This window comes from Dipodomys merriami, unplaced genomic scaffold (assembly GCF_024711535.1).
Source record: "Dipodomys merriami isolate MVZ:Mamm:240054 unplaced genomic scaffold, mDipMer1.0.p SCAF_7, whole genome shotgun sequence".
NCBI lineage: Eukaryota > Metazoa > Chordata > Mammalia > Rodentia > Heteromyidae > Dipodomys > Dipodomys merriami.
This window is the reverse complement of record NW_027206290.1, coordinates 25,187,173-25,207,267: the sequence shown is the minus strand read 5'-3', so window position 1 is coordinate 25,207,267 and position 20,095 is coordinate 25,187,173. Positions and strand designations below refer to the sequence as shown.

The following is a 20,095-nucleotide window of genomic DNA, read 5'->3' as shown; positions in this document are numbered from 1 at the left end:
ACTGCCAAGATGATTTCCACAGTGGTTGTACCATTTTTCATTCCTGTTATTATCTAGGACTTCCCATTGCTCTGAATTTTTGCCAGTTCTTCCTATTGAGAAGTTGCTTTTTTTTTCTATTTACAAAGGTGTGTAGCCATCTGTCATCATGACTTTAATTTGCTCCCCTTATGACTAATGTTGCTTAGCCTTTTTTCATGTGTCTATTTGGCATTGTTACATTCCATTTGATGAAGCATCTGTCGATGTCTTTGCCCTCTTAAAGTGGATATTTTTTATGGGTAAGTTTTGGATGATTTTTATAGACTTTGGTTTTTCCTGACAGCCTGGGTAGGAAACTCCATGAGTCTCTTACCTCCAGTTAACCAGCACAAAACTGGAAATGAAGCTGTGGCTCAAGTGGTAGACCTGTCACCTTGAGAAAAGGGATCAAAGGGACATTGCCCAGGCCCTAAATTCAAGTCCCAGTACGTACACAAAAACACTCATACCTACACAAAAATCATGAAGGAACTGCTTAATGTCCTGAGCTAGAACACTGAGTGCAAACTGAAAGCGTTACCTTAGTCCACACAGGGAAGCTTCTTTTAAAGAAAGATTAAAATACTGGTGCATTATTCTAGGAAGCTTCCTGCCTAAACCCATGTAGATGGAAGAAGGCTGCTCGGACGGTGTCCATGGGTCACTCTATACTGTGCTCAGGCCAGAGGTTAACTCCAGAGGACACAGAAGTCAGCCAGGCCCCGGGCAGGTCTCCATACCCAGCAAGTCAGTGCAGGACACAGCTGGGACTGGCAAAGGTAATCAGGAAGGCAATGGTTTCGAAAGGCCTGAGCAGTCAGTCAGCAAAATTTCCTGTACTCCTTGTCAAGGCTAGAATTGTTTTTGCATGGGGGAGAGGGAAGGGAGTGGTTGAAATGAGTATGACCGAAAGCTGGGCCTGGACCAGATTAGAATCAGGCCATTCCCAAATGTGATCCTGCTTGCAACCATCAATCAAGCCCTAGGCCTGGGCAGGAAGAAGGGAAATGGTAAATTTAACAGATTTCAAAGAAGAAAGGGAAAGACTCAGGAACAGAGTTGGAAAAGGCAGTGTTTACATTTCTAAGAATTCTGACTGGAATTGGGGGTAAGAAGAGACTGGAATGGGAAAGATGAACTTGCGTTTGTTTTTTGGGCTTTATTTTGACTTTTTGATGTCGGTAGTTCTGCATGGATGTGACAAAGGAGCCACCAATTATTTTGAAACAATGTTGACAAGACAGAAGTCAGAGAGGTAGGAGCTGTGGAAATGTGGAACAAAGGAACATTTGTACTCCCTGAAGAATCCAGCCCACTGCAGATAAGCCGGTGTTAAGGCCCAAACATAGTGTTTCAGACTGAGGATAAAAAGGTCATTTTGATAGGAATTGTTTTGAAAAGGTAGATGAGCAGGGCCTGGGATTTTGTGGAAGAAGTGGCTCACATTTGAAATCCTAGCTACTCAGAAGGCTGAGTTCTGGGGGGCAAAGTTTGTTTGAAGCCAAACTAAGCAGGAAAGTCTATTAGCCTCTTGTCTCCAATTAACCATCTGAAAGCTGGAAGTGGAGCTATAGCACCAGCCTTGAGCAAAACAAGCTGAGGGACAGTGCTGAGGCCCTGAGTTCAAGCCCAAGGAGTGACACAAGAAAGAACAGAAAGAAAGAAAAAGAAATACTACTTCTGATTAGAAGGAAAACCTTGGAAGGAAGATGAAGGTTCATGTCAGGTATGTTCTTGTTTAATATGAGATCATAGAAAATGAGGTAAGGGGACAATCTAGCTTTAATGGAAATAGCTGGAATACACAGATTTTTTTGAGGTGACAGGATGAACAGAAGCTACTTCCAACCTTTTAGTATCTGTTCTCTCCTAATGAGATGTGCAACAGTGCTCTTTCCCAGTTCACCCAACTTGTAATACAAAATTGAGGTAAAGGCTTAAACAAAGTTTTTGAAAGGAATTTTGATACAATTGAGGTAAAGGTTTAAACAAATTTTATTGAAAGGAATTTTGATACAATTGTTCATGATTCTTTTAAAATACATTGGAGGGTAAACAAAATGTAAATGTGCAAGTAGAAAAGAGAAATACACATTACGAATCTATGGTATTGCACTTGGGCCAATCATAATGCTCGAGGTAGTGAGCATCTTCACACCATACTGTAACAGCCTGAAATGTGACACCTAGCCTTCTACCTGAATGCCTGTACAACTGTTTTGATGCAATAATCTTCACCAAAGGAATCAAACCCAATCCCAGACTTGGCCATATGTTTAAAAAGCAGAGAGGTGAAATGTTAGTGGGTTTTTATAATATATTAGGAAGCGATTTGGCAATTTCCCATTCACAGTATTTCCAATTTCAAACAATCTGTTAAACGGATAAAAGTTAGGGTAAAGTATCACGTGGAAGAAGTATCACTGTCAGCTTCTTGAGAAAGCAATGGAATTACCTGACAGACTGGACATTTAGTTCAAAATATATTCACTGTGGGGAATGCACAGTATGCAAAACAAAACTAAATTGCCAAAATATAAACTACAGCTTTTTTTTCCTAACTGGAAGTCAAAGCAACAATCCCAAGTGGAAGCAACAACACAAAGGAAAATGTAAAGAAATCGTGGAGTGTTCTACTAAAATTCAGGAATTCACAAGAGAACAAAATAAAATGGTAAAATTTTTCAGGAAAATTGAAACTGGTGAAGGCATTGGGTTTCATAGAAGCACCTGTAAGGAATACTCCCTGCAAAGAGTTTTGGATGATGATACATCTGGATATAAAATGAAGACAAACATTGGCTCTTAATACAAATATGACAACTTCCTCTAAAATCAAGAGACTGCAGTTACTGATTTAGCTCAACACAATTCTAAAAATTCAAGTGACCCACATGGTAGTCTCAGTTCTGCCAAATTATTTTTCAATAATATACAAATGAAAGCATCCATATCCATCCACTGTATGTTCAAAAGAATGTGCAGCGCACATGACTACTTTAAAGAAAACGGACAAAGTTTATTCTGTAAAACGCCAAAGAAAGGCTAAGATATTTTTGTAATAATTACTGGTTTAGCCTCTCCTTGATCCTTGCTTATCACTAACAATCACAGTTACTATTTGACTGAACATTTAGAGACTGTAAAAGTGTAAATCCATGATAAACTGAGATAAAAAGATGGACAAGACAAAGCAAGAAATCTTATCTACAAGTTTTCCAATATCATGATTTAAAAAAAAACCAACAACACTGGATTTTCAAAACTGTTGACACATTCATGAAATCGATTTCTTCATTTCAAAAAGTTATGTATGGGATGTAATGTTCTAAATTAAGTCATACTTATCTTACTCCTACAACAGAGAACTAGTACTTCTTGGTAGATGAGTTTACAGAGGGCACTTACAGGGCTTCCTCTGTAGTTCTGCTTTTTAAAATTGTCTTAAAAGTGCTTATTCGTTCTTTTCAGCCTGTAATTTTAGATCACATAAGTAAAGTATGTAGAAAGGAGAAATCTGTTAAAAGTAATTTACAAACTGCTCCTCCAAGACAAATGTGTCAGTGACATTAACTTTCACCATTTTTCTCCTCCTGTGGTATACAGGTTTGGGCTCAGGGCCTCAAGCTTGCTAGACTGGCACTCGACCACTTGAAACAACATCTACCTACTGTACTGATTTTCTTTTTGCTTATGTGGTGCTGAGGAATCGAACCCAGGGCCTCAGGCATGCAAGGCAAGCGCTCTACCACTGAGCCACCTTCCCAGCCCCTGTACTGATTTTCTAGGAATGTCTAGCTGTGCTACAACTTCTTGGACCTTGAAAACATTATTGAATGGCATCCATAAAACAGAATCATCATTAACCAAGTACTGAGTTTGGATTTGGTACTGTACTGCTGGCTCTCCCCAAGAAAAGGACGGTAGAGTCTCATGTAATGAGGTAAGGATTCCTTGCTCAGGTGTATGAGAACTCGAAAATACATTTGGAAATGTTGTCAGATGAGTTTAAATCATGAAATCATGCAAAGTTCCTTTTGTATAAAATGTCAGGAAATGCTTAGGTTAGCCTTCAACCTCTGAAGCCACGCCCTCAGCAAGGAAATGCTTAACATAAGGGAAAGCTCACCTCATCCAAAGGGCTTCCAGCCATCTGGCCTTTGAATAGAACTGTACTTCTCTGATGGTTCTTTCCTAGGGCTTCTGAGGGACGTCTTGAAACAATCTTCCTCTAATAAGACTTTTAATAAATGTTCTTCAAAGAATAGTTGCCATTTTCTAAGGTTTTTTTTGCATCTTGGAAAGTAATTTGTTTCAACAATGGTAAATTTTGTAGCAGCAACAAGAACAAAGCTTAATTTTGTCACACTATAGAATCTAAGCAATCCTTGAAGTGGGCTGAAGTTCTGCTTGAAATAGTAAAAGATCCATTGTAAACCCAAGCACCAGCAGGCACATACCTGGAACCCTATTCAGGAGGCTAAAAGCTGGAAGATAAGGCCACAGATGCAGGTGAGTTTATGAGACTTATCTCCAAAATGACCAGCCAAAAGTTGAGCTGGAAGCATGGTTGAAGTGGAAGAGTACCAGTTGAACTAGTTAAGCAAATGGGAGGCCCTGAGTTCAAATCCTAGCTAGCATCAGCTAAAACAACAACAAAAGTAGCCATTGTACTAGTGTCATCAAGTCAGGAATTTGTTTCCTATGAGTAAAAAAATATTTATTGTAACATCTTCCACAAAGGACACTGTGGAAATAAAAAAAATCATAATTAGATATGAAAAATGAGACAAAATTCCATTAATAAAGTGCCTTAATGTACCAAAGATGGAGGTCATATGACCTTTATTTACAAACAAACAATAGTCAATCATATTTACAGAAAGGCAAATATTACACTGGAAAAACAGCACAGTAGGGTCTAACCAACTCTCCACTTGGAGTCAGATCTGAATTTTAGTGTTGGCTTTGCCACTGTCTGTCCAGCACAACTTCTCTGGGCTTCATTTTTCTCATCTTTTGTAAAATGAGAGGTAGAGCTTGACTACTTGCTTCTAAGCCACAGTCCATGCTTAGATGTCAAATTTCATTCATGTAATATAGATATTCTTAAAGCCCAGACTTACACATCAGTGTTAATCTTGGTCAAAACTGCTTCCTCCATAGGTGCAAACACAGAATTCTGATCACTACTCGGGCTGCTTTTTCAGAAGTGCACAAAAGTCACAGTATTTTGGTTACAGTATGCATATTTAGGCTTTGAAGAACGGCAAGACATTCCAGACGCTGTCAGATGACATCTGGTATCACCTCCTTCTGCCCACACTACAGGGGGAATAACCTAGAGAAGAAGGGGCTACTGCTCTCCACAATGGGTCTGGGAAGTTGCTAGCAAAATGAGCAGGTCTGCCAATGCTAAACTCTTCATCTTGAGCAAAAAAAAAAAAAAAAAAAAAGGAATTTTAAAAATACAACTAGGATAGGTGTGTTTCTGAGCAATACAATTTTTTCCCCTGGAGAAAACTTTGGTCTTTAAATTGGTGGCAAATTTTTGGTTTGGTTTTGTACAAGTCAACCCAATCTTAAGGGCATTCTAAAGTTATTTTATAGCCATAATCAAGTGGTATTTCTCAATGAACATACTACCTACTTTAGTAGTACCTGTGCCACAACACTGATAAGGAAGCCATTTCCTTTGAAAAAGCAGTTCTGTTCACATTAGTTTTTTTTTCCCCCTGGTGTGTACATGGGTGTACAGACATCTAATTAAACCACAAATGCTAATGCCACCCTGCCCAGTGTTCTGGCTGGCAATCTCCTGTGTGTACCACCAAGCTCGCTCTGCATACTCTGTGCCTTACCAAAGGGAAAAGTCATCCATGGATTTGTGCTCTACAGCTACAGTTAGATAAAATGGGACAAGAAGGGGGGTCAGTGAAAAGCACATTTGGATTTTCAAAACCCAAGGGCAAATTCTGTAAACTAGTGCAACTATCTCCATATGTGAAATGTCAGAACAGTTTCACATAATTAGTTTGTGTAGGCACACATCCAAAGTCGCTGCCTACATCCAGAGCTGTCATTTCCTCTAATATACCAAAATCCACAGAAGATCTCCAAGGTCTTACTTTGTAATGAAAATAGAAAGACTAGTATCTGGGCATTTGCTTTATACTTTCCCTCCTAAAAACCTTAACTGTTGTTTCAATTAAACCACCTATGACAGGAATTCTTAGCTTTAGAACTGCCTGGCAGGGAGCAAACATGGTAGGAAATCCCACTCCATTTGCAGTTTAGAAAAGCATGAAGAAAGTGGAGTATTTATCAAAATATAGAACAAGCCACAAAGTAGGCTACAAGTAGAGAGAGAGAGAGGCTCTAAAACCTAGAAGAAATTCAATAATAATTTCTACCACCATGCTAAAAAAAGTGCTTATTATTGATCTACATTCTTAGCAGTGAGCAATCATTTTCCATTTCACCCTGCAATATCACCCTCACCAATATCAACATTTTTAGCTAAAGGGAATGTATATTATGATAAAATTTAGTATAACAGGAGAATGTCCAGTATTGGTTCATAAAACAGAATATTTGAGTGTGTAAACACTTGTCATCTCAAATTGATGTTTTACTTTTCAAACAGAGAAGAACCTAGAAAAGCAACTAATTTTTTTTTCCCCCTAAGATACCTGTGTTAGATCACCACATTTGCTTCATACCTCTACCTGTGCAAATGCAATCAGATGCTGCCGTCGGCTCTGGAGAACAGCGGCACTGACAGCTTGCACCCTGTGCCTCTTGGCATCTGAATAAAGAACAGGAACTCAAAACACGGCTGCCACCTCCGTCACTGCTTCAGTCCACACAGCCTTTCCCAGCCATTAATAGTCCATAAAAATAGCAAGGAGAGCTGTTGGAAGTTGTTATTACCAAGCCTTTATAGAAATTTGGAATCGAGTAGATGTTGCAGGTCAAAACAATTTTCTCTGTAATAGAGCCATCTGTAAAGGTCTGAAAACACAGTCCAGTTCACAAAGTAATTTAATATGATTATTGATTTTTTAAAAATCGAACACTTTTTTGATGAGATAAAACAATAAAAAGAAACTTCAATATCTATCTTAGGCTGGAAGTACACAACAATCTGTATACTTTACTTGCAAGAGTCTTATTTTATACAGATTACAGAATACACATGAACTTGATGGTACACTTCTATGTTGGCAAATACATTTGCTAATACAAAGGCACTTTGAAAACCCAATATGGTTTGGTTCATAAGTTTGCAAGGTACAAACAGTTTTACAAACATATGATTATACTGAAGATCGTCAACAACTGTGACATTATGTATAAAACAGCTTTTCTTTTTTTTTTTTAAAGTAACACTGGTTTTGAGAGGATAAAAGCAGTGGCTTCCAGCAGCTTCTGTGAAGATAGTTCAGATGGCTGCAGGCTCACAATCTGAATTTCTCACTGGCTGGGTGGGGTGAGGGGACAGAGTGAAGGCATCTAATGTGAACCTCCACCGCCATTGCCAAATAAAGAAGAAAAGAAGTATATATAGGACAAACCAACACCCTAGAACAAAACCAGAAACCTCAGCAATCAGAATGGCTTGGTGGGGAGAGCACAAGGCAAGACCCATGCAGCGACCCTGTCTCAGCAGCGACCTCTGCCGTCTCCCTGCAGAGCCCACCTGGCCGGCTACCTGGTCTGCCAGGAGCTGGGAGTTGTGGCGATGATTTCTCTAGTTTAAAGAGCTGGGTACAATGTTTTGGATTGTACAGTACCAGAAAAATTTGGTCCAGAAAGTAATTTCTCTTCATTTACTACATGGCCGCAAAGTCAATCTGTACATAAAGCTGCCTCACTCCAGCCTGCAGGTTAGAAAGAAAGAAAGAAAAATTAGGAAACCAGCCCGTAACAAACATCCTTTCTGGATACATCCCCATCTCCACTAACTTGGGTATTAAAACCCCTCAATAGGTTACTCCTATTTGCTGTCTATAATTCCTTTTTTCTCAAAGTCATTCCAACCAAATTTTACCTCCCACCACAGCACTGGACCCTTGAAGGTCCCCTTCATCTCAGTCAGTCCAGCCCTCCAGCAGCTCACTCTGCAGCTAACCCTGCCCTTCTAAAGGCCTCCAACGCCTGCACACGCTGGTCCATTCCTGTCTGAGTTCATTGTTGAATCCACCACTACCCGCTCACTGGCTCATTCTGCCTCCACCACACCGGCCATTCTGCTTGGAACTCCCTCCTGTTCCACAAGACATCCTCTCTCTCAGCATATGCCCACAGAGGCATCAGTGAGACCTCTCCGGACCACTTCCCTACTCCAACACTGTTACTGTGCACTCCATGCAGTGGAGTTACACGTAGGTAGGAATACCAAAGTAGGCAAAGCAAATCAACACTAACCTGGACTCTTAGTTTATGCTCTGTTGGGAGCTTGGTGAAGGAGGACAGATGATGAGCAAATAAGCAAGGAGACAGTTGTGTCAGAGAAAAAGCACTGCTTGGAGCAGAGGAGGGAAATGTCTTTCCATCCCCATTCTCCCAAACATACTCTTCCCATGATAGATTACTTATCATGATAGGTTACGCATCTTACTCACTGGACTCACTGGTTACCATGGTTCTCTGCAGGGAAATAATGATGCTTTCTTTTGGGCATTCCCTACTTCCAGAACTTTATGTGATACCTGACCCATAATACATGACCCATGAACATTTATTGAAGGAACTAAAATTCTATGAGTTACTTTCTTCAAATGAATAAATGTAAGTCACAAATAAGTTCTTTCTAATCCACACCTTCTAGGAAAAGGTACAAAGCAGGGCTAGAAAGTGGATCACCACCACTACTTCCTTTGGCATTCAGGTAGGAGGTGCCAAGGGTGAGCGCAGGAGTCAGGTCTGCTCTAAGGAGCACAGTGGGGCGAATCGTACCTAACATTATCAGCCAGCCACAGAAGTTAAAAAAAAATAAAATTCTCCCTAAGGTATGTCACAACTTTGACTCAAACTTATAGCACATATTGTTATTATCAGTTTTCTCTCTTAGTTAACACTTATGGTAGAAAAATGGGTAAATTTAGTACGCCTAAAGTCCACAGCGACAAATGAAAAGCAAATCCCAGTTGTTCTCATTTTAAAACTGATGAGCTGGGCACCAGTGGCTCACATCTATAATTCTAGCTATTTAGGAGGCTAAGATCTGAGGATCGTGGTTCCAACCCAGTCCAAGCAGGAAAGTCTATGAGACTCTTCAGTTAACTTCCAAAAAGTCAAAGTGAAGCCATGGCTCAAGTGGTAAAGCACTAACCTTGAGTAAAAAAAGCTCAGAGACAATGCCCTGAGTTCAAGCCTCAAAACTGGTACAATAGAGGCTGGGAAGGTGGTTCAGTGGTAGAGTGCTTGCCTTGCATGCATGAGGCCCTGGGTTTGATTCCTCAGCACCACATAAGCAAAAAGAAAAAAGCTGGAAGTGGCGCTGTGGCTCAAGTGGCAGAGCGCTAGCCTTGAACTGAAGAGCTGAGGGACAGCGCCCAGGCCCAGAGTTCAGGCCCCACGACCAGACCCCGCCCCCCCAAAAAAAAAATTGGTACAAAAGAAAAAAGAAAACCCAGGTAATAAATAACCACATGATTTGTCCTGGAGAACACCAAATATTTGTATATATGTACTATATATATCTATATATATATATTTACTATATATATTTGACAAATATTTAATAAATGTTTGATACATACCAAGCACTGTTGTAAGGATCTTGTTATGAATGTGAGAAGAGAAGGCATTTTGGTGGTATAAAAGCTTCATAAAGTATTTGAATTGTATGATTTAATTTGCTCAATCTAGATGACTCCAGAAATAACTGCACTTAGGAATTACTTTGCAAAATTCCTGTATTTATAATCATAAAGCAAATAAACTGTTCTTATCTTTTCTGTTTTAAAATTGTTAATGAAAGCAAAATGGAAAAATAAGCTGAGCTGCTCTCATTGTCTCTGGGTTTGCTTATTCCAAGCCTTACCTCAGTGAAGCTGGTAATAAGAAATGAATTGCCCAAGGCAATAAAAAAGAAAGCAGGAAAACAAAGAGGCTAGATAAATTATCTTTGCATAATCATGAGTTAATCACTCAAGCTGATATCAGGCCCCCAGGGGCTACAGCTTTCTACCAAAGCTCGGTCTAACAGCAAAAATGAAAACAAACAATTTTACTTCATCCATTTGTTCCAATGGGGGCAACTTCAAATTCTCCAGCTACTCATTTTCCTCTTTCAGTTTCCTTCAAAGTAGAGAGACAGGTAGAATTTCCGAGGATACCACCAATTCCCTGAATGCAAACCAGGTTTGCTGTGCTTTACCGACACAACAAAGACAGCATATTCCAGCACTCAACCATTTTTTAAAAGGGGGGGCAGGGGTAGTTACTTTGAACACTTGTAAGCTTATAAAAACAGAAATGTCGGGGCTGGGAAGGTGGCTCAGTGGTAGAGCGCTTGCCTTGCATGCCTGAGGCCCTGTGTTCGATTCCTCAGCACCACATAAGCAAAAAGAAAAAAGCCAGAAGTGGTGCTGTGGCTCAAGTGGTAGAGTGCTAGCTTTGAGCTGAAGAGCTGAGGGACAGCGTTCAGGCCCCACGACCGGGCTCCCTCCCCCAAAAAAATAAAAATAAATAAATAAATAAATAAATGTCAGCCTAGTTCTACAAGCTTAGAATATCCTCAACAAATACTCATTGTTACAGAAAGGAGAATAAAAAAGAAGTTTAAAACTTAGAAAAAACAAACAGGAATAGACTACAGAAAATAATTGTATTCTTTACCAGACAAAAGCTATAAAAGCTTTCTACTTTAGTTTTTGCCAATATAGTCACTTCTAGCCCTTGAAGATCAAGTCTTGAAAAACCATCTTACTCTATCATGTGAAACATTAAAATGGTGGGTGAATGAGACTAACTCTTAAGAATAATAGTGGGCCTAGGTGTGGTCCTATAATCTCAGCACTGAAGAGGCAGAGATATGAGGATGTAAACCAACTTGGTCTACACAGCAAGACCCTCTCTCAAAAAAATCAAGGGTTGGAGGTATACTGAGGACTGAATGCTTGCCTAGCATGCACCTTGGGTCCAACCCCTAGCACTGCACAAAATAAAAGTAGAAGTAACAATGGTATGAGTCTAGGTTTCCTTTTCTGTACATTGTCTTGTGAGGACAGATGAAGATGTTCCAAACCCATCTCAGTGTTTGTAACTGGCAGGCCCTTGGTAAAAGCCAGGTATTGATGCTGTTGCTAATCTTACTGTTGTTGTTATCCCCACTATTATTAACCAACCGATGCATGTAAACCAACTGCATTAATTAAAAACAATGAACCTACAGGTATGCTGGCCTGCCTATGGATATGCTGTTTACATCAATACCCCAACCTCCTTCAGGTAGTGGTCTGGTAGATTTCACATCCATGTGAAGAAAGATAAGGAAAATAGCTAAAGTTTGCAAAGAAGGCAAGAAAAATTACTATGTCTTAAAGACACAGTAAGGAAAAACTGTTTTCCAGAGTGGTTGAACAAGTTTACATTCCCACCAACAGTGTAGAAGAGTTCCCTTTTGGGCACATCCCTGCCAGCATCTGTTGGTTTACACCCATTCTAACTGGGGTGAGGTGGAATCTCAATGTTGTTTTGATTTGCATTTCTTTCATGGCCAGAGAAGTTGAACATCTCTTCATGTGCCTATTGGCCGTTCTTACTTCCTCTTCTGAGAGGTTTCTCTTCAAGTTTTTAGCCCATTTATTAATAGGGTTGGTTGGTTGAGGATTTGTTTTTTTTGGGGGGAGGCAGTTAATTTTTTGAACTCTAACTTTATTTTAGATATGAAATCTTTGTCTGATGCATAGCTAGTAAAGATCTTATTCAACCCTGGAAAGCAGTACGGAGGTTCCTCAAAAGACTAAACAAGAGTGTCCTGTCCCTATGACCCAGTAATTCTACTCTTGGGCATTGACCCAACTGACCACAAATAAGGCCACACTAAAGTCACCAGCACAAACATGCTCATTACAGCATTGTTTACCATAGCCAACATATGAAATCAACCCAGCTGCCCTTCAGTGGACAAATGGATCAAGAAAATGTATATATATACACAATGGAATTCTATACTTCCATCAGAAAGAATGACATTGCCCCATTTGTAAGGAAATGGAAAGACTTGAGAAAAAATTATATTAAGAGAAGTCAGATCCAAAGAAAGTTTGCATGGTTTCCCTCATTTGTGGTAAGTACCTATAAATCTACAAGTAAACACATGGATAATAAAAGACAGAAAAAGGTACACTTGGATAGGATAAAGTAAACAGGTCTCCAAACATTCACAATGAGACCAAAGGAGGATATTTTTAGGAGAGGATCACAAAGGCTCAATAGTTATGTGCATATGACCATATAAAATGATGTTGATCAAATGGAAATGAGGTTTGTTTTTTATTTTGCTTTTTGTGGTTTCTTTTTCCTGTTTTTCTCCTTTTGTTGCTGTTTTTGTTTTCTCTTCTTTTTTTCTTGTATGTAAGTTAATGTGTTTTGTGGAGGGTTAGGAGGAACACAGAAATAGTGGGACAAAGGGTGAAGAAATTCAGCAATGAGACTCACTAGACACTATATTGAAAATGAACTATACAACTTGTGGGAGTAGGGGATCAAGATGGAAAAAACTGGGAGAAAACAAGGGAAGAGATGACACTATTCAAAAAAAAATGAACTCATTACCTGACATATGTGATATGTAACTGTAACCTATAATATGTAACCTCTGTACATCATCATTCCAATCAAAATATTAAAAAAAAAAGGAAAAGCTGGAAAAGGTGGAAACATAGCAATCTACCTACATAGGGGCAGAGCCCTTTGGCTCCCCTCTGGTACTTCATGCTGGGAAAGCAAGGCTGGATGAGGTTACTGGTCAGAGGCAGGAAGGAATTGTGGCCATAGGAGACTGCGGAGGGTAGAGAGTCTGAAACCCAGGGAACTCCCATTTGGGTTTGGGAGGAGGATTTTGCGTTCCTTCCTGGCTATCAGTGTTAACTTCTTTTTTGAAGTCAGAAAACAGCACACAAAGCTGAAGCTTATGAGTTAATAGACACAATAGACATGGCAGAAGAGCTAGAAGGGACTAAGGTGGTTCCCTGTGGGAGAAAAATAAAATACGCAATAGGAATGGCAGTTTGGAGGAGAAATGAAGAGGATAGAGTACCTCAAACATAATCTAGTGTTCCATTTTCCCCCCATTTCCTGGAGTTATTTTTATATGATTAGAGGCACATAGGCATTGTGCTTTTGTGTTCCTCCTCTAAGTATCTTCTTTTGTTCTCCCTGCATGTGAATGCCTAGATAGCTTTTGCTTCAGCAGTATTTCTAACAAAATAAAAGTGCATTAAAAATGTAAGATTATAGTATAATCAGGAAGTCTGGGGTTTAAAAATTAGGTGATACCTGTCAATTTAAAATATGAAATGTTTAATTGCTTTATAATACAGTATCTTACTTCCTTTTCCCTTTCCATAAAATCTAAACTTTTCATTTCATCAAATCCCAAGTAAAAACCTCTTGTTAACAGAAAATAGTGCAAAAGGATAAAAAGAAGACTTTTTCTATGGATTATTATTTAACTAGTAATGTCAGAGTGTGATTCTGAAGTGACTTCCAGCAATTTACAGTATTATTCTGTATTCAAATACAGCAAGCCTATTTCTTTAGCTGTTAAAGATTAACTAGTAACTCTGATAAATGAGATTTCAAAGGATAATAGCTTAATATTAGTTCTAAAGTAGTGACAAGGCTATAGTTTATTTATAAGCAAAATAACGTTATAATTCTCAGTCTTTTCAGTTTAAAGTTATTCTCATGGAAGTTTTAATGAGAATTTTTTTAGCCTACAACTATTAAATTCTGATTTAAGACCAGATATAAGAAAGATATCTATATTGAACATGGAGGCTTATGCCTGTAATTCCAGCTACTTCTAAAGCTAAGGCATGAACATAAAGAGTTCAAGTCTAGGCAAAATCAGTGAAATCTCAAACCAAAATACAAATGTGGGAACATGGCACAAAAGGTCAAGCATGCATGTAGTACATGCCAGTCTCTAGGCTCAATTCCCAATACGAAAAGAAAGAAAGGACCAAATTGAGTTCATTTTTGATAGGTAAAATTTATGACTGAGCTGTAATAAAAATAAAGTATCATTTAAAAGATTTTTAAATGTATGAAATGAAAATGTTATTCAAATCCTGACATATATTCATTTTCTAAAGACATGCATTGCTAGAGTATAAACAGAGAAGGAAGACAAATTTAAAGGTTTTGAATTTTGCTTATGTAAGAACTACAAAAGTAAGCCAGGTGTTGTTGGCTCACACCTATAATCCAAGCTACATAGGAGGCTAAGATCTGAGGATCAAAGTTCAAAGGCAGCCCAGATAGTAAACTCCAAGAGACCCTTATTTTCAATTAATTACAAAAAAATAAATAAATAAACAACAAAAACAAAAAAAAACAAAAACCAGAAGTGGAGCTATAGCTCAAGTGGTAAAGAACTAGCACAAAAGATCAGGGACAGCACCCTGGCCCTGAGTTTAAGCCCCAGGATCAGCACGTACGTGCACATGCATGCACACATGCACACATGCACATATATACACACCCTACAAAAGTAACCATAAAAGAACTTTAGAATTATTAACCATTAAATGTATAAATGAAAATCATTAGTGGGGTGATCCCTCACTCCCTCCACCCTGGCAGGAAAAAATGCATTGAACTATATACATCGCAAGCTTCAAAGAGGAGTCCCTGGTGTCTGCCGAGAAGAAAAGGAAGCTGTCATGACCTTGGCTGATAAGAAAGTTGAACTTATCCCAAGCCCAAATGCAGTTTCCAAAACCAAAGCGGCAGCTGAATAAACTTTCAAGTTCAGCCTTTTTGAAAGCCAAGATTTCTGAACCTCCCTCTGCCTACTTCATTCAACTTCAGTGATCCTAAGCCTAGACAGCAGGCTGGCACACTTCTCAACCTAGAAACGTCATTTCTTTTCAGAGAGAAAACTGCCTCAGTGCCCAGGCCTTCGGAGGGCCAGTGTGTCTCAGAGGTGGGCAGGGGCAGTTCCTCCAGAAGGATGGCGGAGAAAGGTCAGGGGAAGGAGAGAAGCTTGAGGGGCCATGGTTCGCCTCCTCCTCCTGCTCCTTAAACATGGAGGAAGTATGCACAGGAACTCCCGTGAAGGACTTGCATGCTTCATTATGAAAGTCACAATAATGCACACTTACACACAGTGTCTGTTACAAAAAAAGATCTAGTTATTAAAGCTCCAGAATAAACGGATGTTCTAGCGTATTGTATACTAGCGTAAATCCTGACTACATGGAAGAATGGATTAGAGTAAGTCCTAATTACACATGATTATGTCATTAATTCATTCCCAAAGGGACCTCCCCACACATCTCCTCATTACAGAATAGACTGTTTAATTTATGCTAATGTCCTGAATCTAGCTGAACTGTGTATCTTGTTCTACTGCCCAGAACACCAGGAATGACAAAGAAGGAGAACGGAAGATGTAAGATAGGTAGGAAAGAGAGGGAAAAAAGAGAAAAAAGCAATTATGTGTGATGTGATGCCTATGTCATAGGATGACATAATTCTGCCCAGGGATCTTAAAGGTTAAAATAGAATAGGGTTCTGTCCTCACAGACAAGCCAACAGTCTAGTGGGTCTGGAGGAGGAAACGCCTGGCAATGGAAAGTAGGAGGGAGACTTAGAAAGTTACCTGAACTATGACAGGAAGTTAGTGCTTTGTCCTGTTAGCAACGGGAAGCCACATTTTTTATTAAAAATTCCCCATTTTATTAAAAAATATTAAAGCAAAAGAATAATACAATAAATACCCTCTCCAGTTTCATTCTGCCACATTTGGTTTATCTCTCTACATCCTTATTGATCAATACTTTTATTTTTCCTGAAATGTTCAAAGATTAGGCATTCTGACACTACTAGGATACCCTTAGCACATAGTTCTCTAAGGACAACACCATTATTATGCTGAATCCAACACCTACCTGCCTATGTGAACTACTACACAATCCAAGTTCACAAGGGAGTCAACTGACACCCATTTTGATGCATTTTCAGATTTTCAGATTAGGGATACTCACCTGGTTAAGGTCTATAAAAATGTTCCCAAATCAGGAAAACAAATCTGAAACATTTCTAATGTTAAGCATTTTGGAAAAGAAATACTCAACCTGCATTGAGGAAAACTCAATAGCCTATTATAATTAAGCTATTAAAACACACAGAACATATATAGTTATAGTTATGTATGGTGTCTGTTAAGAAAAAGAGATTACAGATTGGCTTTTAGCTAATGTCACCCAGTATTATGTTTATTCCCATACCATGATAGAATTCTTGGCCTGAAACAGCATCTGACATGTCTTACAAGGGGTAAGATTCTACTACACAGTAGGAGAATCCACTTTCACTTGGAAGTCATCAAGTTGTAGCTTATAAATAGTGAATACCTTAAATAACTGATAGATACAATAAACTTTAAGACCCTGAAAAATGGGTGGTAACAAAAAGTCATACCTGAGTGAAAATATTATGTGTTTGGCTTAAAATCCACCTGGCATCAGCATCAGGTGCTACGAGTAACTTCAAGGTCCCAACATAGACATCAGAACATAAAGTCCAGAAGTGTTGCTCTTGTAAACTGTAAACTCCTTGTAACTGCTGCACCTGAAATTCAAGGGCAGACATTAACATCAAAACCAAGTGTTCCCCCCCTTAAATTATTATGCAATGCATCAGTAAACACAGACTCTTATCTTGTAGTTGAAAGGAAAAAAAGTGCAGTGACTCACACCAGTGTCAAGCTACTTAGGAGGCAGAGATTGAGAGGATTTGTGTCAAGGCCAGCTCAAGGCAAAAAATTACCAAGACCTCACCTCAGAAAATAAACTGAGCATAGTTAGTGCCACCCTGTCGCCCTAGATATGTGGGAGATGTACACTGGAGGACAACAGTCCAGCTTTTGCCTGGCCGAAATCTCAACACCTTATCTGAAAAGTAACTAAACCAAAAACAGGTGGTAGTGTGGCTCAAGTGGTAGAGAGCCTTCTGCAAGAGTGAAGCCCAGAGTTCAACTCTCAGTACCAAAAACAATAACAACAACAAAAGATGTTCGCACTGACAAATAACAATAAAGAACATTATTTTCTTCTTATTCATTTTTGGAGAGTTAGAACTTAAAAACTTCAGGTTTGCTAGGCAGGCACCCATAATAATTTGTTTTTTTTTTTGTCAGTCGTGGGGCTTGAACTCTGGGCCTGGGCACTGTCCCTCAGCTCTTCAGCTCAAAGAGAGCGCTCTACCACTTGAGCTATAGCGCCACTTCCAGTTTTCTGGTGGTTTATTGGAGATAGGAGTCTCACGGTCTCTCCTGCCCAGGCTGGCTTTGAACCTCGATCCTCAGATCTCAACCTCCTGAGTAGCTAGGATTACAGGCGTGAGCCACCGGCGCCCGGCTGTTCTTGCTGCTTCTTTGCATGTTTTGGCAGTACTGGGATTTGAACCCAGGGCTTCACACTTACTAGGCAGGTGTTATACCAAGGTTCTTTCTTTCAGTTATGTTAGCAGACACACTAATGAATAATTCCTCAAAAAGTGGTCTCCGTGTCCTTCTCTCTTCCACAATCCCAGTCACTGGTCTTGCCTTCAATGTTAACAAAAGATCTTAAAAAGATTTTCTGATAGTTTCTTCATTTTCCTGTAGCATTGTAATCTTCCTGAATGATATCACTGCTTTTTCAATAAAGAAAAAATAGAAGCCACACACAAAATCTTTTGTCACTGTCTGCTTTCCTCTTTCCACTGTCTGCTTCTATTTGTAACGGAACCTTCCAGGAAGTATGGGTATGTCCTTGCACTGTCAGGAGCTCCACTCCTTTATCAATGTCCTGCAGCTTGATCAGTTCCGCCACTTACTCCCTCACCCCCAGCACCACTATTATCATGATCTAGAACTCTGCTCTCCAATACATAGCCACTAGACATGCATTAATTAATTTAAGAAAGGCAGTTATACCAATCACACGTGGCATCGATTCCATACTGGACAGTGCAGACACAGAACAGTGTGGACATAGAATATTTCCATTACTGGGAAAAGTTCTATGGGATGATGATTATCTGAAATATTCTATTTTAAAAACAAGTAAATACTTCTTCTTGTGAAATGACACCAATATCTAGACTATGAACTTATGCGTTGGCCTCCATTAACGATAACTAAGCAAGCTGTCAGAGCTCAAGTGGTATCATACCAGCCATGAGAAAGCCTAGAAAGTGTGGGGCTCTGAGTTCAAACTCCAGAACTAACAAAAAAAAAATCTGTTTAAATTTTTTATTGTTATCATAAAGGTGATGCACCAAGGGGCCACAGTTACAGAACTACATTATCTCCTAGAGTAGTCTCAGCAATTCTTTGCATGTTATCCATATACTGACGACTCGGTTTGCTAGTCCTAATCTGTCCCCCAAATCCCAGATTTTCAATTCCATTGCCATTTCCCTGGAAGAGCAGGCAGTTCACTATAAAATATCCCAACTACAACTCTTGATGGGGGACTGTCCATCCCCCTCCAAGCAAGCACCAACCTAGCCTCAACCTCAACAAGTAGCATTAGTGCTCACCAAGCTGTGAGGCAACACCTTTCTCCCACTAGGAATCCACTACCCAGAGAACAGCCTGAATGTCCATCTCCATCTTCACTGCCACCCCTACAGTCTCAACCACCGTTTTGTTTTCCTCACTTAAGATGACAATGGTTTCCTGACTGGTTTTCTCTGCTGCCTGTAATTAGTTCAATACATAGAGAAAAAATCATCTTATAGACACAAGATCCATGACACTCCGCCTAGCCAAACGCTCCTGATGCTTCTCATCAAACTAGAGCTGAGTCTAAGCCTTAGTGTCCAAGGCCTCCACAGAACACATAGGGGGCACTGCTGCCCCTCTCTAACCCTTCAAGCCACTCCTCCCTTTCTGCATCATGCCTCAGCCACCGTGGTCCTCTTTCCTTCCTTCAAACACACTAACTTAGCTCCAGCCATAGCCCTTCCAGGTTAGTGGTTTTCTTTCTGGAACATTCTTCTTCAGGGTCCGTCCATGGCTGGCTCCTTCTCATTTCAGTTTCTTGAATACGACTTGTTCACCAAGTCCACAGTAGCCATCCATGCCTATCCCACTGCCTTGCTTGCTTTCTTTTGCAACTATTATGAGTGATATTTTATCTATCAACTCATTTAGTGTATTCCTCATTAGACTGTGAGCTCACGAGAACAGAGCTGGCATCTGTCTTGATTAGCATTATTTCCTCAGCATGAAGACTATCTGGTACACAGTGAGAACTAAAACCAATTATGATGAGTAAATAATTATTTCTTCTGCTGTCCATATTCTCTATTTTAAAAGAACTGCTTAATTTCTAGATGAGGAAACATTTTACTACATTTTCATTAGTCAAACTCAGTATTTTCCATTGATTTTTATTATGGTTTATATAAATGGCATTCGTGGTCAGCATTTAATCTTGGAAGAAAGACTAAATTTTACATGTATGTGACCAATATTTATAAAAGCTGAAAACAACATAAAACCCACGGTTTAGAAGCTATGAAACTTACCCTCTGATAGCACTGAGGCAGAGAATTTTCCAACAGGGGAGGAGTTCTTTGCATTAATATTCCAACAGATTCTCTTAAAAGAGGAATAACACTAAGGAAAAGACAACAAATGATCAAGGCCACATTCTGACAATCTCATTTGGCAAAACAGTAAGAGTGTTCTTTCTTACAGTAAAACAAAGCAGTATTTATCAGACTAATACAAAGAACCACCAGTCAATGGTCTAGATTTTTCAATGTGACTATAAGTTACCAACTAAAATAAAAACAAGAGAAAATAGATCAATGTACAAAAGACCAAACTTATAAA

General features: G+C 39.4%; 1 protein-coding gene across 1 annotated transcript in view; it reads right to left on the bottom strand.

Annotated features, from left to right (window-relative positions):
- Nucleotides 1-1,998: 1,998 nt before the first annotated feature.
- Slc30a7 (solute carrier family 30 member 7) overlaps nt 1,999-20,095 on the bottom strand; it is a 55,770-nt gene continuing 37,673 nt past the window's right edge. Inside the window, exons 9-11 of the mRNA XM_070007832.1 lie at nt 19,786-19,876; nt 16,687-16,836; nt 1,999-7,904 (exon numbers count right to left, since the gene is read on the bottom strand). Of these exons, the coding sequence (XP_069863933.1) occupies nt 7,857-7,904; nt 16,687-16,836; nt 19,786-19,876 (289 nt within the window). The 3' untranslated portion in view covers nt 1,999-7,856. The remainder of the gene's footprint in view (nt 7,905-16,686; nt 16,837-19,785; nt 19,877-20,095) is intronic.